General features: G+C 40.4%; 1 protein-coding gene across 4 annotated transcripts in view; it reads left to right on the forward strand.

Moving 5' to 3' along the window:
• Nucleotides 1–25,610, forward strand: part of Lamc2 (laminin subunit gamma 2) — a 67,618-nt gene extending 42,008 nt beyond the window's left edge. For 3 of the 4 annotated variants that reach the window (XM_087194418.1, XM_021242895.2, XM_087194417.1), the window contains 12 exons: nucleotides 1,432–1,577; nucleotides 2,542–2,698; nucleotides 2,991–3,196; nucleotides 4,470–4,549; nucleotides 5,709–5,858; nucleotides 6,485–6,629; nucleotides 7,709–7,858; nucleotides 8,308–8,422; nucleotides 16,660–16,859; nucleotides 18,521–18,679; nucleotides 18,773–18,872; nucleotides 21,406–25,610. In XM_087194418.1, coding sequence (XP_087050544.1) covers nucleotides 1,432–1,577; nucleotides 2,542–2,698; nucleotides 2,991–3,196; nucleotides 4,470–4,549; nucleotides 5,709–5,858; nucleotides 6,485–6,629; nucleotides 7,709–7,858; nucleotides 8,308–8,422; nucleotides 16,660–16,859; nucleotides 18,521–18,679; nucleotides 18,773–18,872; nucleotides 21,406–21,659 — 1,862 coding nt within the window. In that variant the 3' untranslated portion in view covers nucleotides 21,660–25,610. Of the gene's footprint in view, nucleotides 1–1,431; nucleotides 1,578–2,541; nucleotides 2,699–2,990; nucleotides 3,197–4,469; nucleotides 4,550–5,708; nucleotides 5,859–6,484; nucleotides 6,630–7,708; nucleotides 7,859–8,307; nucleotides 8,423–15,657; nucleotides 15,803–16,659; nucleotides 16,860–18,520; nucleotides 18,680–18,772; nucleotides 18,873–21,405 lie in introns of those variants that run through there. The other variant, XR_015444575.1, reaches the window with a different exon arrangement.
• Nucleotides 25,611–26,601: the final 991 nt, after the last annotated feature.

Consider the following 26,601-nt stretch of genomic DNA (forward strand, 5'->3'; position numbering starts at 1 on the left):
GTGGGCTATAAGGAAGCTTAAGAGACCCTTTCAGGAAGTGAGTCTAATTGATGCATAGAACATAATGTTGAAAGTTCTCCAAAGGAGACCCTACTTCAAAGCAGCAGCTATCAGAAAGCCTTCCTAAGGGCTGCTTCAGATCAAAGCATGAGTGTGCAGATCAGTCCTCATACTCCGCTCTTTTCTCAGTACTGAGCTCAAGTCCAGTTTTGTAATGTACCTATTGAATTGTGCTGATTATGCCAATGATTCCACACAGGTGTGAAATATTTAACTCAAAATGATTGCAAAGATAAAACAAAATGGAACGTAAGAAACCACACTGTAAACTCTGCATACTTCTAGCTATAAGAAGTCATTAATAGAGACTTTGTTGGCTTTAGACCATTTATTTCTTTTCTCTTTTGCCACACTGGGGATTGAACCCAGGGCCTTTGCATGGAGCTACATCCCCAGCCCTTTTATATTTTATTTTGAGATAAGATCTCATGAAGGCCTGGAGTTGCTCAGGCTGGGCTCTGACTCATTATTCTCCTGCCTCACCCTCTTAGAGTATTAGGGTTACCGGTGTGTGCCACCATGCCTGGCTTAGCACATATATTTCTTCATCCAGCTATCTATGAAGCACCTACCATGTACATAGTGTGGACCCAGATACTAAAGTTATAATGATGAATGAATCAGTTCCAGCACCCAAAGAACTTACATGCTAATAAGGAAGATATACAAATATGCAGATTATGACAGTACACTTACACAGGAGATCAGTGTTTTGTGAACACAAAGATAGAGCGACCTAGAGAATCATTGTAATCATTATAGCAGTGTCTCACCCAGTTACATCTTTCACTCCCTAAAACAGAACCTGACACACACTAAGTAAACAATAAATTTGATTGAATTGATAATGGTTTCTTATTGAGTTTCCTACATCAAAGGCAACAGAGCAGAAGGAAAACAGCCTTATTCTTTCTCAACTCCAACTGCAGCTTCCCATTTACTTCCCATAGGATGGTTGGGCAAATTATTCAACCTCTTTGAGCTCCCATTCCTTATCTGTAAAACCAAGGGAGATGTTTACATCTGGTACACAATAGGCCAAAGAAATGCAGTTCACCTTGTAAGCAAAGCTGGAGTGTCTCGGCAGAATATTCACCAGGCTTACAGTTTAATGAAAAGAAAAAAAGATGAACTATTGTGATACCTTTTCATCCACATACACTAAACAAACAGGTAGGTGAGTCCTGAGGCTGGCCTGTTAGGAATGTGCTGGAGGCATAGCCAAGGGAGGACTCTGACACAGGGTGAGTGACAAGGGCAAAGAAGGAGTTTTGCCACTGTGACTTGCTCTTCTTGCTTTTATTTGCTATACCTCCAGTTTCTGGGATGAGATGGATATGAATTCTCCATTTCTCTCTCTCTCTTCTCTAGCTTGCAACTGCAACCCTGTGGGTTCACAGTCTGGAGAGTGTCGAAGTGATGGCAGCTGTGTTTGCAAGCCAGGATTTGGTGGCCTCAACTGTGAGCACGGAGCATTATCCAACTGTCCAGCTTGCTATGGTCAAGTGAACACTCAGGTAGGCCTTCCTCTCCTTACCACCTCCCACCCACCCGGATTCAGATCTGTAAGTGTCCCCTGGGTGATTCTGTCAGAGTGAGGACACCCCTACACCTGTCTCCTGGGGATGGGAGGTTACTGTCTCTTTCTTTAAAAGTTCTTGTACAAAAAGATTCCTTATACTAACAATAGTATTTATCTTCCTACACATGCCATTCTCAGACCCCTCTTGCAGACATCTTGTTTGGCCCTCATGATAATTTAGTTGAATTGGAAGAAAAAATATTTGATCTCAGCTTTTACTAGTCAAATAAAGCCCTTGAAATTAAAGCGGTATGGCCCGGCGAAACTGGGGCGGTCACCCTGCCTCCTAGACTTTCTGAGTTCAGGCTCTTGCCACTATAATATGCCCTTTCTAAAATTTTTTCCCCCGAAGATGTCCTTGTGAAACAAATGCAGAAAAACATAGACACCTCAAAGATTTGTGTAGTCCAGAAGGGGTCAAAGCTGTCCAAGCAGGAATGACTTCCAGAAATTTCTCACTTATAGTCCGGAGAAGAGTGGACTTGATGTTGTTGACATTATTATTATTTTTTTGGAGTGAGGGATAGGAGATAAAAAGATCCTAATGTAATTTCAAATGTAGAATACACTCAACCCGTTTTTAAAAATTTATCTATTTAGCAAGATTTATAGTACTTTCTCAGTGCCAGGCTTTATTCTAAACATTTTACAAATAGTAACTCATTTAGTGTAAGTCATAACTCTATGAGACAGTATTATTATGTTTACTATCTCCACTTCATAGATAAAGAAATAGCTTGCCCACGACCCCACAGGAAGAGTAGTGCGGCCAGGATTCACACAGGCTGTAAACTTTCAACCACCATAATGTATCAAGCATTTCTGGACTTTCAGGTCCTATCTCCTGGGTACCTGGTATTGGGCTGTGGTCTTCATCCTTTGTTCTGATTTTCTTTCAGATGGCTCAGTTTATGGAGCAGCTTCAGGGCCTAGAGGCCCTGATTTCTAAAGCACAGGGTGGTGGCGGCCTAATACCCAATTCAGAGCTGGAAGGCAGGCTGCAGCAGGCTGAACAGGCCCTTCAGGACATTCTGAGAGAAGCCCAGATTTCAGAAGGTGAGGAAAGCCAGCTTCCCTTCAGTCATGTCTTGGACAGAAATGCTGCACCACGTCCCAGAATTTTCTGTGGACATCAGTTCAGCAGAGGTATCCAGCAGCCCTTGCCCAGGTGGAAGGAATGTCTGTGACGGTCCCCTGGACCTGACTGGTGGAGATGAAAGAGCAGTGGCATGCATTTACTCACCTGTGGGTTTCATCATTTGCCACAATCCAGGCAACCCCCACCATGTGAGATAACTCTGCACTGCCCCGGAAAGTGCTCAACCTCCTTTTCCTTCTTTGTGTCCAGATGCTAGTAGATCCCTCAGTCTCCAGTTGGCCAAGGCAAGGAGCCAAGAGAACAGCTACCAGAACCGCCTTGGTGACCTCAAGAAGACTGTGGAAAGGGTTCAGGCCCTGGGGAGTCAGTATCAGAACCGAGTTCAGGATACTCGCAGGCTTATCACACAGATGCGCCTGAGCCTGGCAGAAAATGAAGCTGCCCTGAGAAACTCGGTAGGGGTGATGGGATTGAGAATCACTGCCGTGTTCAGATACCCATCTGTAGATCTCACTGGGTCACTTTCTGCTTCTTAGGGCTTTTGGTCTATTTGGCAGGATTTTGGACTTCCCTTCCTTATAAAAATCAAACCTAGTCCGTATATCTTTGGCCTGAAATTTCCTATTTGATGCGCTGTGCTCTCCTTTCTAGTTCATTTCTTTCTATCCATGTCCTCCACTTGACCCTGTCTCTCCTTCCTTCTTTCTGGAGGAGTTAATTTTGTTCAATTTGTATCCTCAGCCCACAGTGGGGCTGTTGTAAAAAATGCCTGCTGTATAAATGAACGAATGGATAGGGGAATGAATAAATAATTGAAAAGGGAAGGAAGGGAAGAAGGAAGGAAAGAAGGCAGGAAGTAGCTCGATGAAGACATACAGTAGTTCTGAAAATGAAAAGAAATTGTTGCCAGTATGATTTTCCTGATGATGTGGTTTCTAGTGTGATAGGAGGGAGAGATTTGAGTCCTCTTCTGTTTCTGAATAAAGAAGACTCTGGTGGCAATAATGTAAGTGGATAGATAGGAAGTAAAGAAAGGAAATTAGAAGGTAGATAATATGATAAAGAAGGGATGTTTAAAGCATGTATTGATTTTTTCCTTAGTACAAAAATGTTATTGTAGAAAATGCAGAAAATTTAAAAATTCCCTATGATGCCATCATTATTAAATGACTACTGTTAAACCCGATGTTACTAGACTTTAAATACATATATTTATTTATATTTATATGTCCATGTATATATAATAATAACTATTTTATATATATATATATATATATATATATATATATATATATATATTCTTTTTCCCCCTCAGTACTGGGGATTTAACTCAGGGCCTTCACACTGAGATACATCACATCCCCAGCTCTTTTTAATTTTTTTATTTTGAGACAAGGTTTCACTAAGTCACTAAATTACTCGGGCTATGCTCATTCTTGTGATCTGCCCACCTCAGCCTCCAACAATGGTGAGATTACCAGAGTGTGCCACCATGCTCAACTGCATTTCTATATTTTTAATACATCTATATCTTTCTGCAGACTTTTTTAAAGCCTGGATTTGTATTTTGTTCTTCTCTATGCCTACTTTTTAAAATGGAGCAATCATAGTGAATAGGGACTCTTAATGTGTCCGGTTGTGGAATCCTGTGTGGCTAATGCTTGAACCATACTCACATAGGCTCCATGGCCGAGTGCAAAACCTTCACCAGTTCTTCTTTTGCCACAGGACATTCCTCCCTCTGACCAGTATGTGGGACCAAATGGCTTTAAAAGTCTGGCTCAGGAGGCCATGAGGCTGGCAGACAGGTGAGCAGCATTAGAAGGCACCTCTGATCCAGTCCATCTCTGTAAGGCAAACCTGAACAAAACTATGGGTTATTCAGGACCCAAGTACCATAGTCATTCCCTCTGTGCTCATATAAGCCATCCCCTACCTTGAAGTCATTTTTTAGCCACTTGGCTTTTAGTGTAAGTCACTGGGCAGAGTCATATGGTAGGAAGTGGGGGTAGTTTCATCCCTAGATTTCTCTGTGACTCACAGTGTGGCCTTGGTGTATGTCAGATATAATCCCTTGGGTCACATAAAATGAATTAGCCTTTGGAAAAGGACGTTCTGCAGCTTTCAGGGACTCCTAGCCTCCCAAACCAAGCCTGGGAACAAGTAGCAACAAGTAGTTTGCTAGCCTGAGGGATGAAGGGGGTGGCGAGAGCAAGTGTGTAGAGGGGTACTTCCTCCTGGAAACCAGCTCTGCAAGAGCCAGTGGTAAATGGCTGCTCTCTTGGTCTTTGCCTCTGACTGTAAATCCAATCATGTTTAAGAGGCTTGCTTGTAGCAGAGTGCTCAGCAGGGTAGCAGGCTCTGTTAATCCCAAATGGAATTCAGTCAGTGAAAGGGGCTGTGTTTTTTTAGCATGACCTGCCTCCTGAGCCCACATTTTGTTGCTTTTAAAAATATCGTTTCCTAGAACCAGGAGTACAGAAGTTTATAATGAACTTTTCTTTTTACAGACTTTGTTCCCCTGGCTTGGATCCATTTTAGAGTTGCAGTGAAAGAGAATAGGGCATTGGACCATGGATGAAATAAATCCTAGGGGCTTCTTCCTGCAGTAACAGGCACAATGTTTTTTTGGGTTGTTTTGGTACCAGAGATCGAACTCAGGTCCTTGTGCTTGCGCAGCAGGCGGCAAAACCACTGAGCTAAATCCCTGGCCCAAGGCACAATGTTTTGTCACCTTGAGACTGTCACCTTCACTAAGTGTATCATAAAAGACCACCATAGGTCTATGACATGAGGCTTACCCTCCGGAGCACCTGCTTTTTGACAGTTCCTCTAATTCTATCCAATCTGAGTCAGTTCTGTTGGGTGTTCTAAGCCAACCAGTTTCCTTATTCTTCTCTCTTTATTTACATGAAAATCCTTAAGGAAGTCCTTTGCTATGGAAATTCTTTGTTTTTAATCCTTCAGCCATGTTGAGTCAGCCAGTAACATGGAGCAACTGGTAAAGAAAACTGAGGATTATTCCAAACAAGCATTATTACTGGCCAGCAAGGCTCTGAGTGAAGCTGTTGGTAGCGAAATCACTGACAACCATGCAATACAAGGACTTATGGGAAAGTATGTTTCAGTGGGTCCTCACTTGTACCATAAAACCTAGATTCTCCTAGGGTATAATGCACCATGGTTTTTTTTGGGTACCGGGGATCAAACTCGGGACCTTGCACTTGCAAAGCAGGCGGTAGAGCCACTGAGCTAAATCCCCTGCCCTGCACAATGTTATTTTAAAAATGTATGCTATTCCTAAAGTTAATAATTTCAGGGACAAGAGAATGAACATAATATTTTGGGCAAAGCAAATATCTTTAAGACTGGAAGAAGAACAGGTGATTAAATGAAGTTTATGCTTTGATTGAGTGATTGCAATTCTTGGAGAGATAGTTACCCTCTGTGCTGTTTGAAGGGTGTATGTAAACACATCTGACATTATAAATAATATAAGAATAATATGTATTATATTAGCAGGGATTGGAAAGTTTGATATGAATTTTTCTGATTCAACTGTATAAACTATAAGGATATGTTTATATTGTGGAGAGGGTCACATACCTGACACAACCATCTTTGGTTCTTCTTGTTATTTCAACTTCATACTTTTAAGGCAGGAGGATGAGTTTTGCTTCTATAAAAAGAGTAAATGCTCAAAGACCTTTGCCTTTTTATTCATCGGTCCTTCCTCCCCACAGATTGGAGAAAACCAAGTCCCTGGCCCAGCAGTTGACAAGGGAAGCCACTCAGACTGACACAGAAGCAGATAAGTCTTATCAGCATAGTCTCCGCCTTCTGGATTCAGTATCTCAGCTCCAGGGAGTCAATGATCAGACGTTTCAGGTAAGGGCACCTATCGTGTGTGCTCAAGATACAGTTAAAGGCACATAAATATTTGCTTCTCTAGAGATTTCTTAACATTGTTCAGCCATTCAGCCTTTCTCTGTGTTGACTGTATTAGTCAGCTTCATGTTACAATGGAATACCTGAGGCAACTAATTTATCAAGAAAAAAAATGTATTGAGCTCATGGCTTTGGAAGTTCACAGGTCTGGCATCCGCATTGGCTCAGTGCTGGTGAGGGTGGCAGATAGCAATGGTAGGGAGCTGTGCCACAGCAAATGTTCACATCTTGAACAAGGAATAGAGAGAGAAGAGAATGGCAGGGCAGCACAGTTCTTTTTAAGGGCGCAAACTGACCTCAAACCCCATTGACCCAAGAACCTTCCCCTGTGATCTCCTTCCCTAAGGCTTCACCACCTACCAATAGCACCTCACTACAGGGGACCCTGCATACTTAAACCATAGTGTTGACTCTTCTTACTTTAGGATAGGAAAAATAGTCATTCTTCTTCTTACCCACTCTTTTGTTCTTAAACTCCAATCCTAGTCTCTGCAAAGGTCTTTTCATTGTCAACCTCTTAGTAGGTCAAAGTTTTATATCTCTTCCTTAGTTCTGAGGTCTGTTGAAATCTATGGGAGGTTATTATAGTTGGATGCATCTGTATGTATAGCCAATGAGAAGACATTTGGTAACAAGAGATTTGAATTGTTTCTGCTTTAATCTTCCCTTCACTATTCCAAACTCATTAGATTAAGTAGATTCTGTTTCTATCAACTTTTACTCTATAGAAAAAAAGCACTCACAATAATTCTCATGGACACATGTTCCCATGGATATGTAACCTAATATGTAAATTTTTCAAAAAAGCAAATGCTTGGGGGACCTGTTGCCTAACTTCCACTGGGCGTATTGCTTTATTTCTGTCAGGCATGGGAACTGGATGGCTAGTGATTTTTTTTTTTTTTTTTTTTGCTTTTTAAGGGTTTTGTTGTTTTCATACAATGATGTCAGCTGCCAAAAGTTCTTATTGGTGACTGAGGAGCAGAAAGTCAGACTCATCCATGTCTTTGGGCCCACAGGTAGAAGCAAAGAGGATTCAAAAGAAAGCTGATTCTCTTTCAAGCCTGGTGACCAGGCATACAGATGAGTTCAAGCTCGTGCGAAGCAATCTGGGAAACTGGGGAAAAGAAACCCAGCAGCTCTTACAGGATGGAAAGAAAGAGAGACAGGTACCCTTTTGTTAACTTGTTCACTCAACAAGCATATAGCATACATTTGCATCTAAAGGAATATGGCAAGAAGAGGCCTCAAGCTCTCTGAAGGTCATGGAGCTGCTGTTTATAGAGGAGCAATTGAGTCATGGATCTCAATGTAATTAGCTCCACCCACTAACTCAGCAATGGGAATAAGACCTAAGCCTCCTGGGTCTAATTTTGTTCTGTCTACTAGCTTGGCTTCAATAAGTGTCTAGAGTTTAAAATTGTGACTTGCAAAACTATTCTTGTTGATGGTGGACTAACATTGAAGACTGCTGATAAAGTTTGCTTTGTCCCATGTGGTAGAGGCTTTGCTCCAGCACCCCTAGACTGAATCACAGCACTCTGTTGTCATGAAGAGAATGTGTCAGAGTCATTTTGCTAGCAGGAATGCACTTATTCTAATCTTGTTCTATTTATAGAAATCAGATCAGCTGCTTTCCCGTGCCAGCCTTGCTAAAAGCAGAGCCCAAGAAGCACTAAGTATGGGCAATGCCACTTTTTATGAAGTTGAGAACATCCTGAAGAACCTCAGAGGTTAGTGCTTCATGGTTCAGGTTACTTGAGTATTTTAAAGGTACAGAAACAACATATTTGTTTTGAATTGTCACATAGCTCTTTAGTGGTAGGTGTATGGGGTATTAATAGATGCCTAGTAAATATCTTTGTAAAGAAAAAGTCTTTTTAATATTTTATTTCTGTAGTGGAAAAATTGAGCTAAATGTCAGAAGACTTATATTCTTATCTCTTTTGGGCCAGGTAAACAAGCCAATCTTGCTATGTGGCCCAAGGCAACTCACATGGACTTTTTAGACCATAAAATCTTTTTTTAAATTAATTAAGTTTATTGGTACATTTTAGGTATATGTAACAATCACATTCATCATAGGGAATTTGTACCTGTACATGACATATCTTGGTTCTTATTTTTTCCTATTCTCTTTCTCTCCCTTCAACTCCTCAACCCCTTCTTATTTATAAAAGTTTTGTTTCCACTTTTTCCTTCTTTTCTCATTTTTTTTTTCCCTTCCTTCCTTTCCCCTGCCCTCCTCCTTAGTTTCCCTTCCCATCTGAATATTTTCGTCCTATTTCACAATGTCTATTGTACATTTTGGTCCTCATTCACACTTTCAGTTTCTCACATCAGAGAAACAATGCAGTATTTACATGTGTGCCTGATTTATTTCACTTAAAAGTATGGTCTCAAGGTGCATCCATTTAGCTATAAATGGCTCGTTTATCCTTCTTTATGGTTGAGTAGTACTCCATTGTATAAAAAACCCCACAACTTCTTTATCCATTCATCAGTAGATGGGTATTTCGGCTACTTTTAAGATTTAGCTATTACAAACTGTGCTGCTATAAACATGGGTGAGCATATATCACTGTGATATGGTGCTTTAAATTCATTTGGGAAGATACAAAGAAGAGGAATAGCTGGATCAAATGGAACCTCTAGTTTTAGGTGTTTTTTTTCCCATTTAGTTTATTGGTACATTTTAGATATACAGTACAGTTACATTTATCATTGGGATCTTGTACCTTTACATGATGTATCTTGGTTCTTATTTTTTCCCCATTCCCCTGCCCTCCCTTCACCCCCTTGACCTTTCCCTATTTACAAAGACTTTGTTTCCATGTTTTTCCTTTTCTCATGTTTTTTCTTTTCCCTTTTTTCCTTTCCACTTCCCCTCCCACTTCTCCTTCCCCTTTGGACATTTTCTTCCTATTTCACATTATCTATTCTACCTTTTAGTCCTTATTTATGCTTTCAGTTTCTCACACTAAAGAAACTATTCGTTATTTACACGTGTGTGTCCTATTTATTTCACTTAAGAGTATGGCCTCAATGTGCATCCATTTAGCTATAAATGTCTCTAGTTTCTCATTCTTTATGGCTGAGTGTACTCCACTTTATAAAAAAAACCCCACATCTTCTTTATCCAGTCGCCAGTTGATGGGCATTTGGGCTGTTTCCAAGTTTTAGCTATTACAAACTGTGCCACTATAAACATGGGTGCACATATATCACTGTGGTATGACTCTTTTAATTCTTTGGGGAAGATACCCAGCAGGGGAATAGCTGAGTCAAATGAGACTTCCAGTCCTAGTTCTTTAAGGTATCTCCATACTGACTTCCACAGTGGTTGCACCAGTCTGCACTCCCACCATCAATGAAGAGGGTTCCTTTCTCCCCACACCCCTGCCAGCATTTGTTATTGGTTGATTTCATGATAGCAACCATTCTTTCTGGGGTGAGGTGGAGTCTCAGCGTTGTTTTCATCTGCATCTCTCAAATGACCAGTGATGTTAAACATTTCTTCATATGTTTACTTGCTGCTTTTACAAGTGTCTGTTCATTTCAGATGCCTTTTTTTGAATTGGGTCTTTGTATTTGGGGGGTCTGTTTTTTTTAGTTCTTTATGTATTCTAGATAGTAGACCTTTTTCTGAGGAACAGCTGGTTAAAATTTTTTCCCACATTGTAGGTTGTCTCTTCGCTCTGTTGGTGGTTTCTCTTGCAGTGCAGAAGCTTTTTAATAAGATGAGATCCCAGTTGTTGATTCTTTGTGCTAGTTCCTGTGCTACAGAGGATTTGTTCATAAAGTCCTTTCCTATGCCAATGTCTTCGAGAGTTCTACCTAACTTGTCTTCCAGCAAGTTTAGTATTTCTGTTTTAATATTTTGAACTTTAATCCACTTCGATTTTAGTTTAGTGCATAGGAGTCTAGTTTTAATCTTTGGCAGGTTGAAATCCAGTTTTCCCAACACCATTTATTAAAGAGGCTCTCTTTCCTCCAGTGAGGATGGTTGGCTCCTTTGTCAAAGATGAGGTAACTGAGTATGTCTGCAGTTGTTTCTGCATCTTCTAATCTGTTCCACTGATTCTTGGGTCTGTTTCTTTGCCACTGCCATGCTGTTTTTATCACAGTGGGTTTGTAGTACAGTTTCAAGTTGGGAATTGTGATACCCCCTGCCATGACTCTGTTGCCTAGAATTGCTCTTGCTATTCTAGGTCTCTTCTGGTTCCAGATGAATTTTTGGATTGTTTTCTCTAGTTCTGTGAAATATGCTGTTGGGATTTCAATCGGGATTGGATTGAATCTGTATAGCAGTTTTGGAAGTATGGCCATTTTCACTATATTGGTTCTTCCTACCCAGGATGTCTTTCCATTTTCTTACATCCTCTTCGATCTCTTTTTTTCAGAGTGCTGTAGTTCCCAACGTAGAGGTTTTTTGCTTCCTTCATTAGATTGATTCCTAAATATTTCACTTTTTTAGATGCTATTGTGAATGGGATTGTTTCCCTAATTTCTCTTTTAGTGAGTCTGTTATTTGTGTACAAGAAGACTATTGATGTTTGAGTGTTGACCTTGTATCCAGCTACTGTAGTGAATCTGTCAATTAAGTCTAGAAGTCTTTGGCAGAGTTTTTTGGGTCTTCTATGTAGAGTATCATATCATCAGCAAATAATGACAGTTTAACTTCTTCCTTTCCTATCTTTATTGCTTTTATTTCTTTCTCTTATCAAATTGCTGTGGCTAATGTTTCCAAAACTATATTGAACAGGAGTGGTAATAGTGGACATCCTTGTCTTGTTCTTGATTTTAGCATGAAGGTTTTCAGTTTTTGACAATTTTAGTATGATGTTGGCTGTTGGTTTTTCATAGATAGCCTTTGTCAAGTTGAGATAAAGATCATCTGTTCCAATTTTCTATAGGGTTTTTTTCATGAATGGGTGTTGAATTTTATTGAATGCTTTCTCTGCATCTATTGAGATGATCATATGGTTTTTGTCCTTGGCTCTGTTAATGTAGTGTATTATATTTATTGATTTACATATGTTGAAGCATCCTTGCATCCCTGGGATAATCTGACTTGGTCAGGGTTATGATCTTCTTGATGACCCTCTGTATTCTGTCTGCCAGTATCTTATTAAAGATTTTTGCATCTATATTCATTAGGGAGATTGGCCTGTAATTCTCTTTTTTGGTTGGGTCTTTCCCTGGTTTTGCAATCAAAATCCTTGCTTCCAGGAAAGAATTTGGAAGTATTGCTTCCCTTTCAATTTCATTGAAAAGTTTAAAGAGTACTGGCAATAGTTCTTCTCTAAATGTTTTGTAGAATTCAGCAATAAAGCCATCAGGACCTGGGCTTTTCTCTGTTAGTAGATTTTTAATTACGTTTTCAATTTCACTGATTGTAATTGGGTGTTTAGAATTTTTATATCTTCTTTGTTCAACTTTTATAATTCATATGTATCTAGAAATCTGTTCATTTCTTCTGTGTTTTCCATTTCATTAGAGTACAGCTTCTCGAAGTAGATATTGATGATCCTCTGGATTTCTGCTAAATCTGTTGTGACTTCACTTTTTTCATTCCTAATTGCATGTATTTGAGCCTTTTCTTTCCTTTTTTTTTTTTTTGACAAGGTTGGCTAAGGGTTTATTGATTTTATTTATTCTTTTGAAAAACCAACTCTTTGATTTGTTGCTTTTGTATTGTTCTCTTAGTCTCCATTGCATTGATTGCTGCTCTGATCTTTATAATTTCCTCCCTGGTATGAGCTTTGGGTTTGTCTTGCTCTTCTTTTTCTAGGAGTTTAAGGTTCAGCATTAGGTTGTTTATTTGAGCTTGCTGTTTTCCTAGTGTGGCCATTCACTGCTATGAATTTCCCTCATAGAACTGCTTTCATTGTTTCCCATAGATTCCTGTATGTTGTATTGGCATTATCATTTATTTGTAAAAACTGTCTAATTTCTTCTTTAATTTCCTCTGTGACCATTGGTTGTTCAGGAGAGTGTTATTCAATTTCCATGTGTTTGTGAAGTTCTTCTGGTTTCTTATGCTATTGATCTCCAGTTTAATTGCACTATGGTCTGATAATATAAAGGGAAAACTTCAATTCCTTTGCATGTACCTAAACTTGTTCTATGAGGTAGTATGTGGTCTATTTTGGAGAACGTGCAACTGAAAAGAATGTATATTCTGATTTTGTGGGGTGGAACACTCTGCAGATGTCTATTAAGTCCATTTATTCAAAAGCTTATTTGGTGCTTATTTGGTTTTTCATGTCCCCTAATACATGTTTTGTATAATTGGGGGCATTAGTATTTGGTGCACATATATTTATGATTGTCATCTCTTCCTCTCGGATTGTTCCCTTTACAAGGATGTAGTGACTTTCTTTGTGTCTCTTAATTAGTTTTGGTTTGAAATTTACTTTGTCTGCAAAGATAGCTACCCCTGCTTTTTTCCAGGTTCCTGTCACATGGAGAACTGTTTTCCATCCTTTTACTTTCAGTCTATGAGTTTCTTTTTGAACTAGGTACATTTCTTGTATACAGCATATTGTTGGATTTTGCTTCTTAATCCATTCTGCCAGTCTATTTCTTTTGATTGGTGAATTGAGGCTATTAACATTGATGGTTATAACTGATATGTATTGACTTATCATTGTCATGTTATTTTCCTATTGTTGGTTCTTTTTTTGTTGTTGTTTTTTTGGTTCTCTTTTATTTTTCTCTCTCTCCCTTTAATTTCTTGCCTTGCCTGATGAATTTGCTCTGCCTCATGGAGTTGTGACTTTCATTCTTTTTTTCTAGGATATTTTTTAGCATTGTTTGGAGTGCTAGTTTGGTATCCACGAAGTTTCTCAGGTGTTCTTTGTCATGGAAGTACTTTACTTTCCCATCAATTTTGAAAGATAGTTTTGAAGGATACCTCAGTCTAGGTTGGAGGTTGTTTTCTTTTAGGGCTTGAAATACCTCACTCCAGGCTCTCCATGACTTGAGGGTTTGTGTTGAAAAGTCTGCTGTGATTCTGATGGGCTTTCCTTTGCATGTGATTTGTTTCTTTTCTCTAACTGCTTGTAGTATTTTGTTCTTCTGTTGGGTTTCTGGGATCTTGATTATTATATGTCTAGGTGTAGATTTTTTTTTATCATGGCTAGTTGGAGTCCTATATGCCTCACTTATCTGTATGTCAAATTCTTTTGCTCTGTTTGGGAAGTTTTCTGTCATTAATTCTGTGAACAGTTTTTTTTTTATGTCATTTGTACTTTCTCCTGCTTTTTCATGGACTCCTATCAGTCATATTATTCTTCTTTGCATCATCTAGGAGCTGTTGGATTGATTTCTCATGGTCCCCTTACTATTTTTAAGAGATCTCTTTTCATGGTCACTGACCACCATCCTGTCTTCTATATGTGATATTGTCTCTTCAGATTGGCTCAGTCTGCTGTGTATGCTTTCAATAGAGTTTTTAATCTCCTGGATATCTGTTCTAATCTGTTTCATGGATTCCATTTCTTTCCTATGTTGGGCATTCATGGTTTCCATCATGGTCCTGAAAGCTTCTATTTTTTTTTTTATCTGTTTCTGTTCTAGAATCTCTAATCATGTCTTTCATTCTGCTCACCATTTCTGTAGTTATCTGGGAGATTATTTCTGTTTTGAATTTTTCTAGAGCCTCATTCATCTGTTTTGTTACTTCCTGTGCTATCAGTTCAGGTGTCCAGGTTTTGATTATCAGACTTTTCCTCCTTGTTTTGCCCAGAATTTGCCTTTGGTGGGCTGGAAGTCTGGGTTTGTATCCTGCTTAAATGTCTTCTCATTTCTATTTTTGTTGTTGGTACTGTCCTTGGTTTAATTCCTGGGTTGATTTTTCAATATTGCTTATTGTAAAGTATATTTGTTGCTTGTATTTAGAACCCTTATGGAATGATTGCTTCTCAGAGGTGTCTTCCAGATATAGCTGGTCTTTAGGTTTTGAGTCTCTAATGACTCTGAGGCTATCTCATTTTCATTATACCAGGAAGGACAACTGATTAGATCAATCACAACACCTTAGCCCAAGTGATACAATCAGCAACACAATAGCATCAAGCACAGCTTAGAAAATAACAATTTGTTTTATCACCTTTAACTGTGTGAATTAAATCAAAATTGAGGTCCAGCACAAAATACGTTTATAGTGAATAAACTCTTCAATATAGCAACTTTACCCTTCAGGATGGAGACTTAGAAGGAGTTGGGGTGGGAGGGATAGATAGGTAGAAGGATCGGGAAAGTTTAGTAGTGAGGCCAGAGGACAGAGGAAGATCATGCAAACTCTAGGAAACTGTTGAAGACAAGAAGAAAAGACAGAATGAAAGAACAAAGATGAGAACAGAACAACCTAACAGCAATAGGGAGGCTAGAAACTGTATTTACTTTCCTTTAAAACTAAAGACTATCAAGAGAAGGAAAAAGAGAAGAAAAGAAAAAGAAAGAAGTAATCCAAATTAGGGCCAGAACAGGAACAAAAAGAGAGATGAAGAACAATGTGGGAGAGTGAGAGAGTGAGAGAGAGAGAGAAAGAAAAGAAAAAAAAAAGAAAAAGAAGAAAGAGAAAATAAGGGAAAAATTTGAAAAGAGTAGAAAGAAATTAAAAATCAAAAATAAAAAAGTAATAATTTTGAGAATAACAAATAAAAAATAAAATTGAAGAGCTTCCTTCAGGGTATGTCTCTGCTGTCACAATAGACAACGTGGACAGCAGTGTGCAGGTATAAGTCAGTTAGTCTCAGCAAGCCAGTAGCAGACTGGTGAAATTCAGGCTGATATAAGGCTGCAAGGCCCAAGTTGAGCTCCCTGCCCTGCAGGGTTGAACTCTGCAAGGTTCTACTGCAGGTTCCAGCTGCTTTTCCCCTTAAGATAGTCCAGGTTCCGAGGGGAGGTGATGATCCCTCCAACTTACACAGTACAGTGGTCTGGTGTGCCTTTATTGCAGAGATTCTCTTCACTTTTCCAGTGGACTTCAGTTTTCATCGAGGAGCCTGAGAGAGGCCCTCTTTCTGTTGTTCACTTCTGCTCTATCTTCTGGAGCTCAGGACAATAGCCTTTATGACCCCTGTGCCTCTGCAGTGTGGAACCAGGTACCAACACAGCCAGGAGGCCAGAGGGGAGGTGTGTGTGTGTGTGTGCTTCAGGCGCCCCCGCGGCTTTGCTTGATGCTGGGAGGGGTGGAGGCGGGGATGGGGTGGGGGGGCACAGCTCAGCTCCACGTGGCTGAAATCCTCATCCGTCTGCTCTAGTTTTAGTTTTTTGAGGAATCTCCACACTGATTTCCACAGTGGTTGCACCATAGACCATACAATCTTGCTTTTTAAGGGGAAAAGGTTAAACTAAGAGCTCTCAAAGATCTCCTCATAGGGATACAACATATCACTACTGTAAAGGTATTATTCCTTTTCTTTTGTAACCTGGTTACTGTGGTGATGACACAGTAACCTTTGTCATGGTATCTAGATTAAAGGAGGTTTAGGTCAAGGTTTGCAGAAATTTGGTTAAAATTTTATGATTCTTTACTAACAAACAGCAGAGAGACATTCCTAAAGTCTTAGGTTTTTCTTCATTAAAAAGTTCCTCTTATCCGTTCTACCCAAACCCATGGCTCTTATCATTGGCAGCTCTGGCTTCAAGCTTTGGGCTTTAGAGATTCTACTTGCCTTTTATCCATTTTTATGCTCTTGCATTAGTGGGGATCAAGGGTAGGCTGAGAGTCAGTTTCTCTAAACAAAGGACTAACTGTGGCCCCTCCAAAGCCTCTTTTCAAGTGCTTTCTCTTAGATAAAGAGAGTAATTGCAGTCATAGCTTCCCACACTCTCTCACCCTCAGTCAGTAATAATACTTTTAGGAATTTTTCATCAATCCCTTTCATGCATTTGTAAGTTCGTTTTTAATTCTTTTATGCCATTCTTCATGGCAGTTTGTTTCTTTCCTTCATTTCAGAGTTTGACCTACAGGTAGAAGACAGAAAAGCAGAAGCTGAAGAGGCCATGAAGAGACTCTCCTACATCAGTCAGAAGGTTGCAGATGCCAGTGATAAGATGGAGCAAGCCGAAGGGTCTCTGGGGAGTGCTGCTGCCGATGCCCAGCGGGCAAAGAATGCAGCAAGGGAGGCTCTGGAGATCAGTGGCAAAATAGAACAGGTAAAGCACAATGAAGATGCAGGCTGGCATAAGCAGTGCCAAACAAAGCATTAGTGTGGGAGAAGAGAGAACATTGGGCTCATTTTGACCCCTGTGTTTCAGAGTCCTATTGTGGTCCATGGTAGGGGCAGATTCATATGGCCACCCCTTCTGTTGGGCTGATTCACAGGCTGGAGGGACCATGTGCTAGCGTGCTCATTCTCAGCTATCTTTTGGATAACCATGAGAAGAACCATCCAAGACTGTTTTTGTGTAGATTGTATTCATTTTCTAGGACTGCTTAACAAAATACCACAAACCAGATGGCTCAAAACAACAGAAATTATTCTGTCAGTTCTAGAGACTAGAAATCCAAAATCAAAGGGCTATGCTCCCTTGGAAGGTTCCATGGAAGAGTCCTTTCTTGCCTCTTCCTTGCTCCTGGTGGTGGTCTTCAATCCTTGGCATCTTTGGTTTGAAGCTCTATCACTCTAAGCTCTGCCTGTATAAAACCATGGCATTTTCTCTTGAGGTCCCTGTCTTCTCTTATAAGGACATTAGTCACATTGGATAAAGGACTCAACCTACTCACTAGAGCTCATCAGAGTATGACCTCATCAGAGCTTATCATATCCTCAACAAACCAATGTCCAAGTAAATCACATTCTAAAGTACTGGGATTAGGATTTCAACAAATCTCTGCATAGGGATACTATTCAACCCGAACAACTATCATCCTTGTTTCAATTCCAGATGATGAAATTGTGGAGCACTTGATCCTATGGCCCAGTCTGTGTTCCATGTCTGAGCTCCACTTACTCACTTCTCTCTGTCTTCTATGGTGTGCTTGTACTGTGCTTGGTGCTGGAGATATGGAGATAAGAAAGAACTATTGCCTCTCTTTGAGGAGCACTCAGGGCAACAGCAGACAGCCAAACTGTACTTACAACTCATGTTAAATGCTACAGTGGAAGGAATGCTTCTCTGCTGGAGAAGAACTTCTTAGCTCTTAATTAGGCATGGCTTCTAGAGAACTTATGCAACTGTGGAAAGCTGAAAGGGAATTCTTGGTATTTGAACACTTTGACCTCACTTTTAGACCACTTGGTAACCAATAAAAGTAATTTTTAATTTTCAGTCCCTTGAGGAAAGAGACTAATTTCCTATACCTCTCTTTATATAACTTCTGGAATAAAGACACTGGCAGTTTGATGCTTGATGATAATTTCTTAATAAAGATATGGCTAAGCTTTGTCCTTATAAAAACAAAAACTCAACAGTATTGCCCATTCATTCTCTGCACTCCATACTTGACTGTCGTGAAGATCCTATTAGTCATTCAAAAGACCATGGCAACAAAAGAACATGACAGAGCGATGCCAGTTTCTTGTCCTCTGGGTTTTCCCAAATGGTTCCTATGTTCAACATTTGGTTAACACAGAACTGAGAGGAAAAGTGGTGTCTCGGTGCCGGCCCTCTTACTCCTAGAGACATATCCCTGTATTAACTTGTTTGAGGCAGATCTTGGGAGGGGTGTGTCCTCAGTTTGACTCTCTTATTGTTCATTTAACTTAGCCCATCAGGGCCAGGCTGCAGCTGTATTTTTCTACAATTGTCTCTTGGATATTTTTGAGTCTCACCTCCCTCTCTTCTTCCGTCCTTGGCTCCTTTTCTTCTCCCAGGAGATAGGGAGTCTGAACTTGGAAGCCAATGTGACAGCAGATGGGGCCTTGGCCATGGAAAAGGGACTGGCCACTCTAAAGAGTGAGATGAGGGAGGTGGAAGGAGAACTGGCCAGGAAGGAGCTGGAGTTTGACACAGACATGGACACAATGCAGATGGTGAGTGACTGCTCCTTTCCATGGGAGAGCCCTTCACAGTTGCCAATAAGGAAAATAGCCTTTTGAGACAGGTTTATTCTTATTTTTCTGCAGGTGATTACAGAAGCCCGGAGAGTTGATACAAGAGCCAAGAATGCAGGTGTTACTATTCAAGACACGCTCAAGTCATTGGACAGCATCCTACACCTAACAGGTCTGCAGAATCTCCACAACCTTCCAGCCCCATGCTCTAGGCCTTTTCTCAGAAGACTCACTATTTCTAGCCCCGAGGAATGGGAATCTCAACTTTGCCTTAGATTATCCAGAAGTATGCTTTTGTTTCCACACCCAGAAACTTAAGGCAGGGTAGTTACAGTTTCTGCATTCTGTTTTACCACCTTTAGGATGAGTCACTGAGAAACTTATTATACTTAGAAGTGGAAATCTGTGGTCAAGAACTGAGTGTCCTCTTCCAGGAACTTCAGAGAAGACTGAACAGTTTGAGGGTCCTGTGAATGAGTCTGGCCTTGATCCCGAGAAGCCAGTGGGCAGTTTTAAGCAGAGGAATAAGATGACCACTGTATATTTAGAAAGCTCACAAGGGCAGCTAAATGGAGGAAAGTTTGAAGGGGGAATTAGAAGGCAGTCAGAATATTACTGAAAACTGAGAAGCAAGATGACAGGAGACTGCTCAGAGGCAGTGGAAGGAAGTGGTGATGGGGAAGATGCGGAGGAAGGTCCTCCTTGTCTGTGAAGTCAAGAACTACTTGCTGACTTTGCTGTCTATTCCCCACAAACCAAAGTTATCCCTTGATGTGATCCACTGGGGAAACTGGAGCTGCCTGGGAAGATGACCGAGAAGAAATGTGAGGACATCAGTATCATGGACCTATGTCCATAAGACAAGGAAAAATTTTAGGGTAAAATAGCTTTGAGCAGGAATCAGGTTTCCCCCATAGGGTCACGCCTAGAGAAAACTGATTTTAATGAAACCTCTTGATGTAGGTAGCGCTGATATCAAAGACTCATTTGGCCTAATCAAGCTTGGGGTGCAGTGGATGAGGAAGTACAGATTTGGTCACAGATTATAGAAATGTTCAGGAAAAGATTTAGGTCTATTTTTCTACTTCAATAGAATAGCTCTAAAACCTGATTTTTCTGTAGGGTGTCATCACCACCCTGACTTTGAGGGGTTTTTTTGGTACCAGGGAACTTGGGTCCTTGCGCTTGTGAAGCAGGCGGCGGAGCCACTGAGCTAAATCCCGGTCCCATGTCATCCTCACCCTGAGACAACAGTATTGCCTGTGTTGTTGTACTAATGAGTCTACTTTGTGATCCAGTGAGCCCCAAAGGGTAAAATACCTTCTAAGGATAAAAAATAACCCCCTCAGGTGAGATTTTAGCAGCAATGTTTAGTATTTCCAAAACGGTAATGAAATTAATAGAAGCTTTAAAAAGAAAGCAAGACAGTAGAGAGAGAAGGGCAGTGGGAACTATTAAGCATTTATTATGTGTCAGGTACAATGCCAGGTGTTTTCATGATGTCATACTGTTGAAGTCTTATAATAGTCCTAGGAGGTGGGTTTATTATTTCTATTATTTTATTTCACAGAGGAATAAAGTGAAATTGTGGAGACAGGATTCAAACTGAGATCTCTTTATCTTCAACGTTACTGTTCTTTTTTAGTAGCTCAAGCTGCCTCCTCATGGACTTGGTTATTTTGTTTCCAATCTTACTTAAGTATCTCTGCATGTCATAGAACCTTAAATTCTTGAATTCTCCCCTGTCCCCAGGCGAAGGGCAGGTCCATTGGCTCAACATTTTTGTTATGATATTGTTTGTACTCTGTGTGCTCTCTTGAGGCCTGGAAAAATAACTGATTAATTGCTCTAGGTATAACAAACTCAAACACTCAAATACAGTCTCCACAGCTCAGATATGTGACCTTCAGTGTGAGCTGACCAAGGGCAATTCAAACTTAATTGAACTAAATGGGTCTGGCCAAATGCCCTTCATGCTAACATTGGCTTTATAATTGTTTATGGTACAACATACCTGAACAAATGTGATTACACTTCACACTAGAAATAAACTGGTACCTAGCCAGATTCCCACTGTTTCGGTCCAAAATTAAGTCTTACATCATTTTCTAACAGCTGTAATCCATCCCCCAAATAGCGAAGCGTACCTTGGCCTCTGTAAACACCGAAGCTCAGCTAGTTTCTAGAGACCTTCTAATAGAAAACAGCAAGCTATTTCCTAAGGGAGATGCAGTGAGCATATTTGGAGTTGATTCTGATTACAGGAGTGAGCTGTGTTAGGCAGACACTTTGAGGAGTGCTCAGTCCCCTATGACCTTCAGCCTTCATCTTTTCAGAGCATGATCTATTGGCCCTAACCTGAAAAATGAACTCCACACGTCATACTGCTGAACTATGAATCTCAGAGTCTTGAACTGAGTTGTTCACAGCCCAGTAACAAGGCTAGTGCTCTCTGAACTTTTCCTAAATTATTTATAATTTAAAATAAGTCTTTATGTACATGTACCAATTTCCCATAATAAACGTAATCATGTACTGCAAACATGAACTAATAAAAAATAAGTCTTTAAAGTGTATGGCATATATTTGCTTGGGGTAGGTGAAAACAGGAATTTGTTAATAGTATAGAAGGGCACACATATGTTCCACAAGACCTAACCACAGTTTTTCTATGTCAATGCATTCCTCATTCCCTAATAAAATAGACCAGCCTGGCAGTGTGGATGAAGAGAGACTGGCCTTACTGGAGCAGGAGCTTTTCCAAACTAAGACCCGGATTAACAGCCAGCTGCGGCCCTTGATGTCAGAGCTGGAGGAGAGGGCACGTCGACAGAGGGGCCACCTCCACTTCCTGGAGATGAGCATAGATGGGATTCTGGCTGATGTGAAGAACCTGGAGAACATCAGGGACAACCTCCCCCCGGGCTGCTATAATACACAGACTCTGGAGCAGCAGTGAAGCTGAACTGAGGTTCTTGGGATCCAGACTTCAGGGCTAAGGGAGCCATCGCATTTGGGTGGGGTGGGATGGGGCCATTAGAACATGTTTGATGGATGTGTTCAGGTCAGCTGAGCCTGACCCCACCACCGTGGCCCCCGGGATGTCTTATTGCACCAGTTTGGTAATGTTTGCTTCCTGCTTCTGCTGAGCAATGAGGCAGATGACCCTGGGCGTGAGACTGATGGAGGACCTGGGCACCCAGAGCAGACTGGTTGGAAGGAAAAACTGCACAGACAGACATTTGCCCCAGAACAGTCAGAAACAGAGTTCTGGAACCTGGACAAGTGATGCTGGGTCATAGTCATCTTATTCTTTGAGTAATGTGACTAAAGGAAACATGTTTTACTTCTCCCAGGCATTAAAAATTCTTCCTAATGTCAGAACAGAGTGACGTCCAATTACAATGTGGCCAGTAAAATCTTGTTGCTTCCTGTTGTCCACTGTAGGGTTCTTTATGACCAGAGTTCCTCCCACTCACTACCCAGTACATAAGCATGTGCTCCACTTGCAAGCTAGCAGAAGTGAGCAGGGATGGACTGAGGGCCGGGAAATATGGCCAGGTCCATTGGGAGTAGTGGTGCCAGCTGGTGATGGCCACATTCATACTTCAGGCCTGGGAGTGACATCCTTTCTCATAATGATGGCATGGCATCCTGGAGACAGTATTTTTGTTAAAGCATTTTTTTTTTTTTTTTACCATCAAATCAAATCAAACACTGGAAAGGTATTTACTTTTGGGTTTCAAAGTGATAGGGAAAAATGTCACTTGGGCATTGAAAAAGGTGAAATTATCAAAAAGATTCGTTAGTCCTAATTCAATCCCACTTTTAAAACATTGAAAATTATATCTTATCCTCTCTTCCTGTAGCAGAAAATGTCCTTAGTCACACTTGAGCTAGGTAGAATCCATCCTTCCATCCATATTTCCAACATATATTTATTGAGTCTGTATTGTGTGCCAGGGCAGGCAGTACAGAAGTGACATATTTCCCCTTATGTAGTTGACTGTTTGGTGAGGAAGACAAACATTAAAAATATAATAAATGTAAACTTAACAAGTTTTGTTCACCATAAGTGATATTTATTCCAATTACCCCTTGGTTTGCAACCTCTTTTCTCAACAGAACATGTGTTGCAAGACATTCCCATGAGGGCACTTGAGTCAGGAGAAAGCTGAGATAGCTCTGGATTTTGCACACTTCTCTGCATTCCAGCCGTCCCTCTGCCCTTGCCACAATGGATTGCAGCAGACTGTTGAGTCATGGTAACCAGTGGGAATTGCTGAAGGAACCAGAGGCACTTACTTTCACCTTAGCTCAGAACTTTCTTCTTGCCTCACTTTATTTCCTTGGCTTTTTATGGACATGTTTTTAAATAAAGAACAATTGTTAGATGCTAGGGTCAGCTGGTGATTTTTATTCAACTCTAAGATTAAAGTTATAAAAACAATGAAAATGAAAACATGCCAGAATGTCAGTGGGTCCTAGAATGGGCTGGAGATGTAACTCAGAGATAGTACACTTGCCTACTTTGTATGAAGTCTTGGGTTCCATTCTCAGCATTGAAAAGAGAGAGAAGGAAGAGAAAGAGAGAGACATACAGACAGACACCTTAGAGTTAGCATCTTCAATTCATGTTTCTGGGTATCTTATTTTGCCCTTTCCATCCATTGAGAGCACCTTGAAATTTTAGCTGATGCTGTATCTTAAGCATAAAGAATATTTATTTCTAGAACAACCCAAGGTGAGTTGAGAGTATAATTAATATTCTTAGAAGTATAATTAATATTCTTTCACCATATAAAATAAAGGTAAAATCAATGGTTTGTTGTGCATAGGTCATACTTTTAATAAGCTAAAATTAAATAAAGTAAGATCTTGAACTGACCATCTACCCAAGAGACCGAGGAAAGGATTCTCTGCTCCTTTCCACACAGACTCCCAAAATTCTGATAGATCTGATCACTTTGTCCTTTTTATAGAAGTAACTTTATAACTCTGTCTGGGCACATTAAACCATACATCCTTTAAATTTCCTGTTGTAATTATCTAATGTCCAGAAAAATGTATGTGCATTAATTAAAGTAACTTCTATGTCACAAAGACCCTAAAAGCTAAGCACACAGACTAATATTTCTTTGTTCCATAATAGAGTGGGTGGAGAGCAGGCTGTCAGGTTGGCCCTCACATAGTTATTTCACAGGCCCTGCCATTTATAACATGTGCTTTCTAAGGTTACATTAGGTGGGAGAGAGGAGTTGTCACCGTCCAGCTGGGTGGAAGGGAAAAGAACATGGATATGGAGGCATGGATATGGTCTTTGTGGCCAGGCCTGGGAGGCCTCATATCCCATTTTTTCAAAACCCATTATTATGACACACTTAACTTGAAAAGGGTCTGGAACTCATCTTTATCACAAAGTCCCTTGGTGGAAAGCCATTGCTCAGAGAGAATTCTTCACTGTGAAAAGGGAACGTGGGTTGTTGGTGATTGGCTATCTCTGCTAAGCATAGGGTTAGACAGTACATATTAGAGGGAACCTGGTGAGGGATCTTATTAGCTAAGAACCAGGGTACATAAAATTATAAAAGGATTCCTCAGTGGGATGGATTGAAAAGAAAATCATAAGAATGTACTTCTTGACAGATAGAACATGAACCCTGAGTTGAGAGGGGAGGATGGAAAATGGCCATTGGTACTTTGGTAAGGACTTGAGAAATTAACCCTTAAAAAAAGGAAGATGATATGGCTTAGAAGTAGCTTACTGAAGCCCTAACTTCTGGTTGTCAGTCTCAACCTGACCTAACTAAATTAAGGGGCTTTCCTTTTGGTTTCTGGTTCCTATTTAATTTATATGACAATGCTCTCATATTTCTCCTCTCAGAGTTTTCTGATTATTTGTACTGTTGGCATGCTATTATACATATCATCATCTTCTTTAACTCACAGTAGATAAGAGAAGGATAGAAATGAAACTGCCCATAGACCATAACTTGTTAGCAGCTTTATTTTTCATTTTATCCCAGGATGTGGTTTCTTTCTAGTACTCTTTGGAGGCTAGAAAAAAGGGTAAGAAGATACTAAGTACTGTCCAGTGTTTGGGACAAGTCTCAAAGACCAGGAATATGTTTATCATGTCTTCTTTTAATGTTTTGTATGGTCATGGGAATGTTATGGATTCTTGCTGTGGTTTGATTTTCCCACTTGGAAAACATAGAATAGATTTATTTTTTTTTTTACTTTATACTACTGGCCATGTGGAACTTCTTAGGAAATCCCAAGATCTGTGTGTTTGTGAATATTAATTCATATTTAGTATATATATTTTTATGTTAGTATAAGTTAGCAATTTAAGCCAGTGTTTATATTCAATTTTAAACATACTTTCATTATTATGCACTCTTGGGACAGGAAAAAGTAGTGTTTAGCTTTGTGAACAAAATAGCAATACAAACTCAAGTAATAAATTTGCAAGGTATATCAAACATTATTATGATGTGCCACAAAACTCACAAGGATGCACACAAAGCTGGTGTTATAGCTTGTGTTTACATGTCTCCCCAAAGCCTCGTGCAGTCATAGGTGGAGCTTTTTCAGAGGTGGCTGAATCTAGAGTATGTGATTGATTCATGGTGCAATGCTAGGATCAAAGGTGCTAGGATTAAGGATGGGTGATTACTAAATCAGTCTGCTGATTGGTTTGGCACCACTTTAATCCTGGTAGCTTGGATACAATATAAAGGAAAGAAAGAGGCTTGTCTTATCCCTTGCTTGCTTTGCTACCTTCTGCCCACCATGAACTATTTCTCCTCTGCAATATCTGTCTGCCATGCCACTCTGCCTTGGAGCCAGCTGATTATGGACTAAAACCTCTATAAACTGTGAGATAAATAAACCTTTCTTCCTTTAACTTTGGGTGTTGGATATTTTGTCTCAGTAACAAAAAAAGTAACTAAAACAGAATTTGGGACGAGAGAAGTAGGGTCATGGATGTGACTGTACCTGAACATGTGACTTGGGAAACTTTGGAACTGGCTTATGGGAAAGGAAAGAGTTAGGAAAGGTTTGGAGATACTGGCTGAAAAAGTAGAGCTGGAACACCTTAGGCTATACTAGATAGGAGATTCTGGTCAGAGCTCAGAAGACCAGAAGGTTGATAGAAATCCTGCCAGTGAAGACCAGGCTTGGGAGGTGTCTGCTGGGAAGAAGGCCTGCATTGGCTGCTGGACTCCAGACAATGCATGTTATCCCTTAGCAGAAAGTTTGTCTGCATTTTGCTCATGTCCAGAGACTTTGCCTGAGACTAAAATTAAGGGCAGCAGAATAATTAATCTTGTAGAAAAAATTTCAAAGCAGTCTAATGTTGAGGCTGTGGCTTGGCTGCTCCTAGCCAGATCTATGTTTAGAATCAAGAGCAAAGAGGCCAGCAGAATTATTAAAACATTGTGCATTTGACCAGAAAGGAAGCACCAGCAAAGCTGTGGTCTGCAAAGATAGAGCAGAGGAGATCTTGATTGCTGAGAAGGAACAGGAGAATAGAAAATATGGCCCAAGGACATCACACAAAATAGTGGGACTCCAGCCTTTGCAGCCTCAAAATTGCAAAAGTGAAAGACTTTTCTTTGAGAAGGGAGCCCCAAAGTACCATGTTCCAGAATGGTGGTGGCCTGGGGAAGTTGTTCCTCAGGATTTGGTTCATAGGCACTGGACCCCTATAGCAAGACAGATGGAAGCTTGGCTACAGCTGCAGCTGGCAGCAGACCTTGGCATCATCCACGTGGTATTAGTTTTAGGCACATGCAGAATACATGAGTTGTGGGGTCAGGAAGGCTTCCACCCAGATTTCAGAAGGCAGCCTGGGAGGCCGGGCAGTGTGCTCTGAGAGGGCAGTGTGTGAAGCT

Source organism: Heterocephalus glaber, unplaced genomic scaffold (assembly GCF_053883595.1).
Source record: "Heterocephalus glaber isolate CG9 unplaced genomic scaffold, H.glaber_assembly_v1.0 deba00001600, whole genome shotgun sequence".
NCBI classification, from domain to species: Eukaryota; Metazoa; Chordata; class Mammalia; order Rodentia; family Bathyergidae; genus Heterocephalus; species Heterocephalus glaber.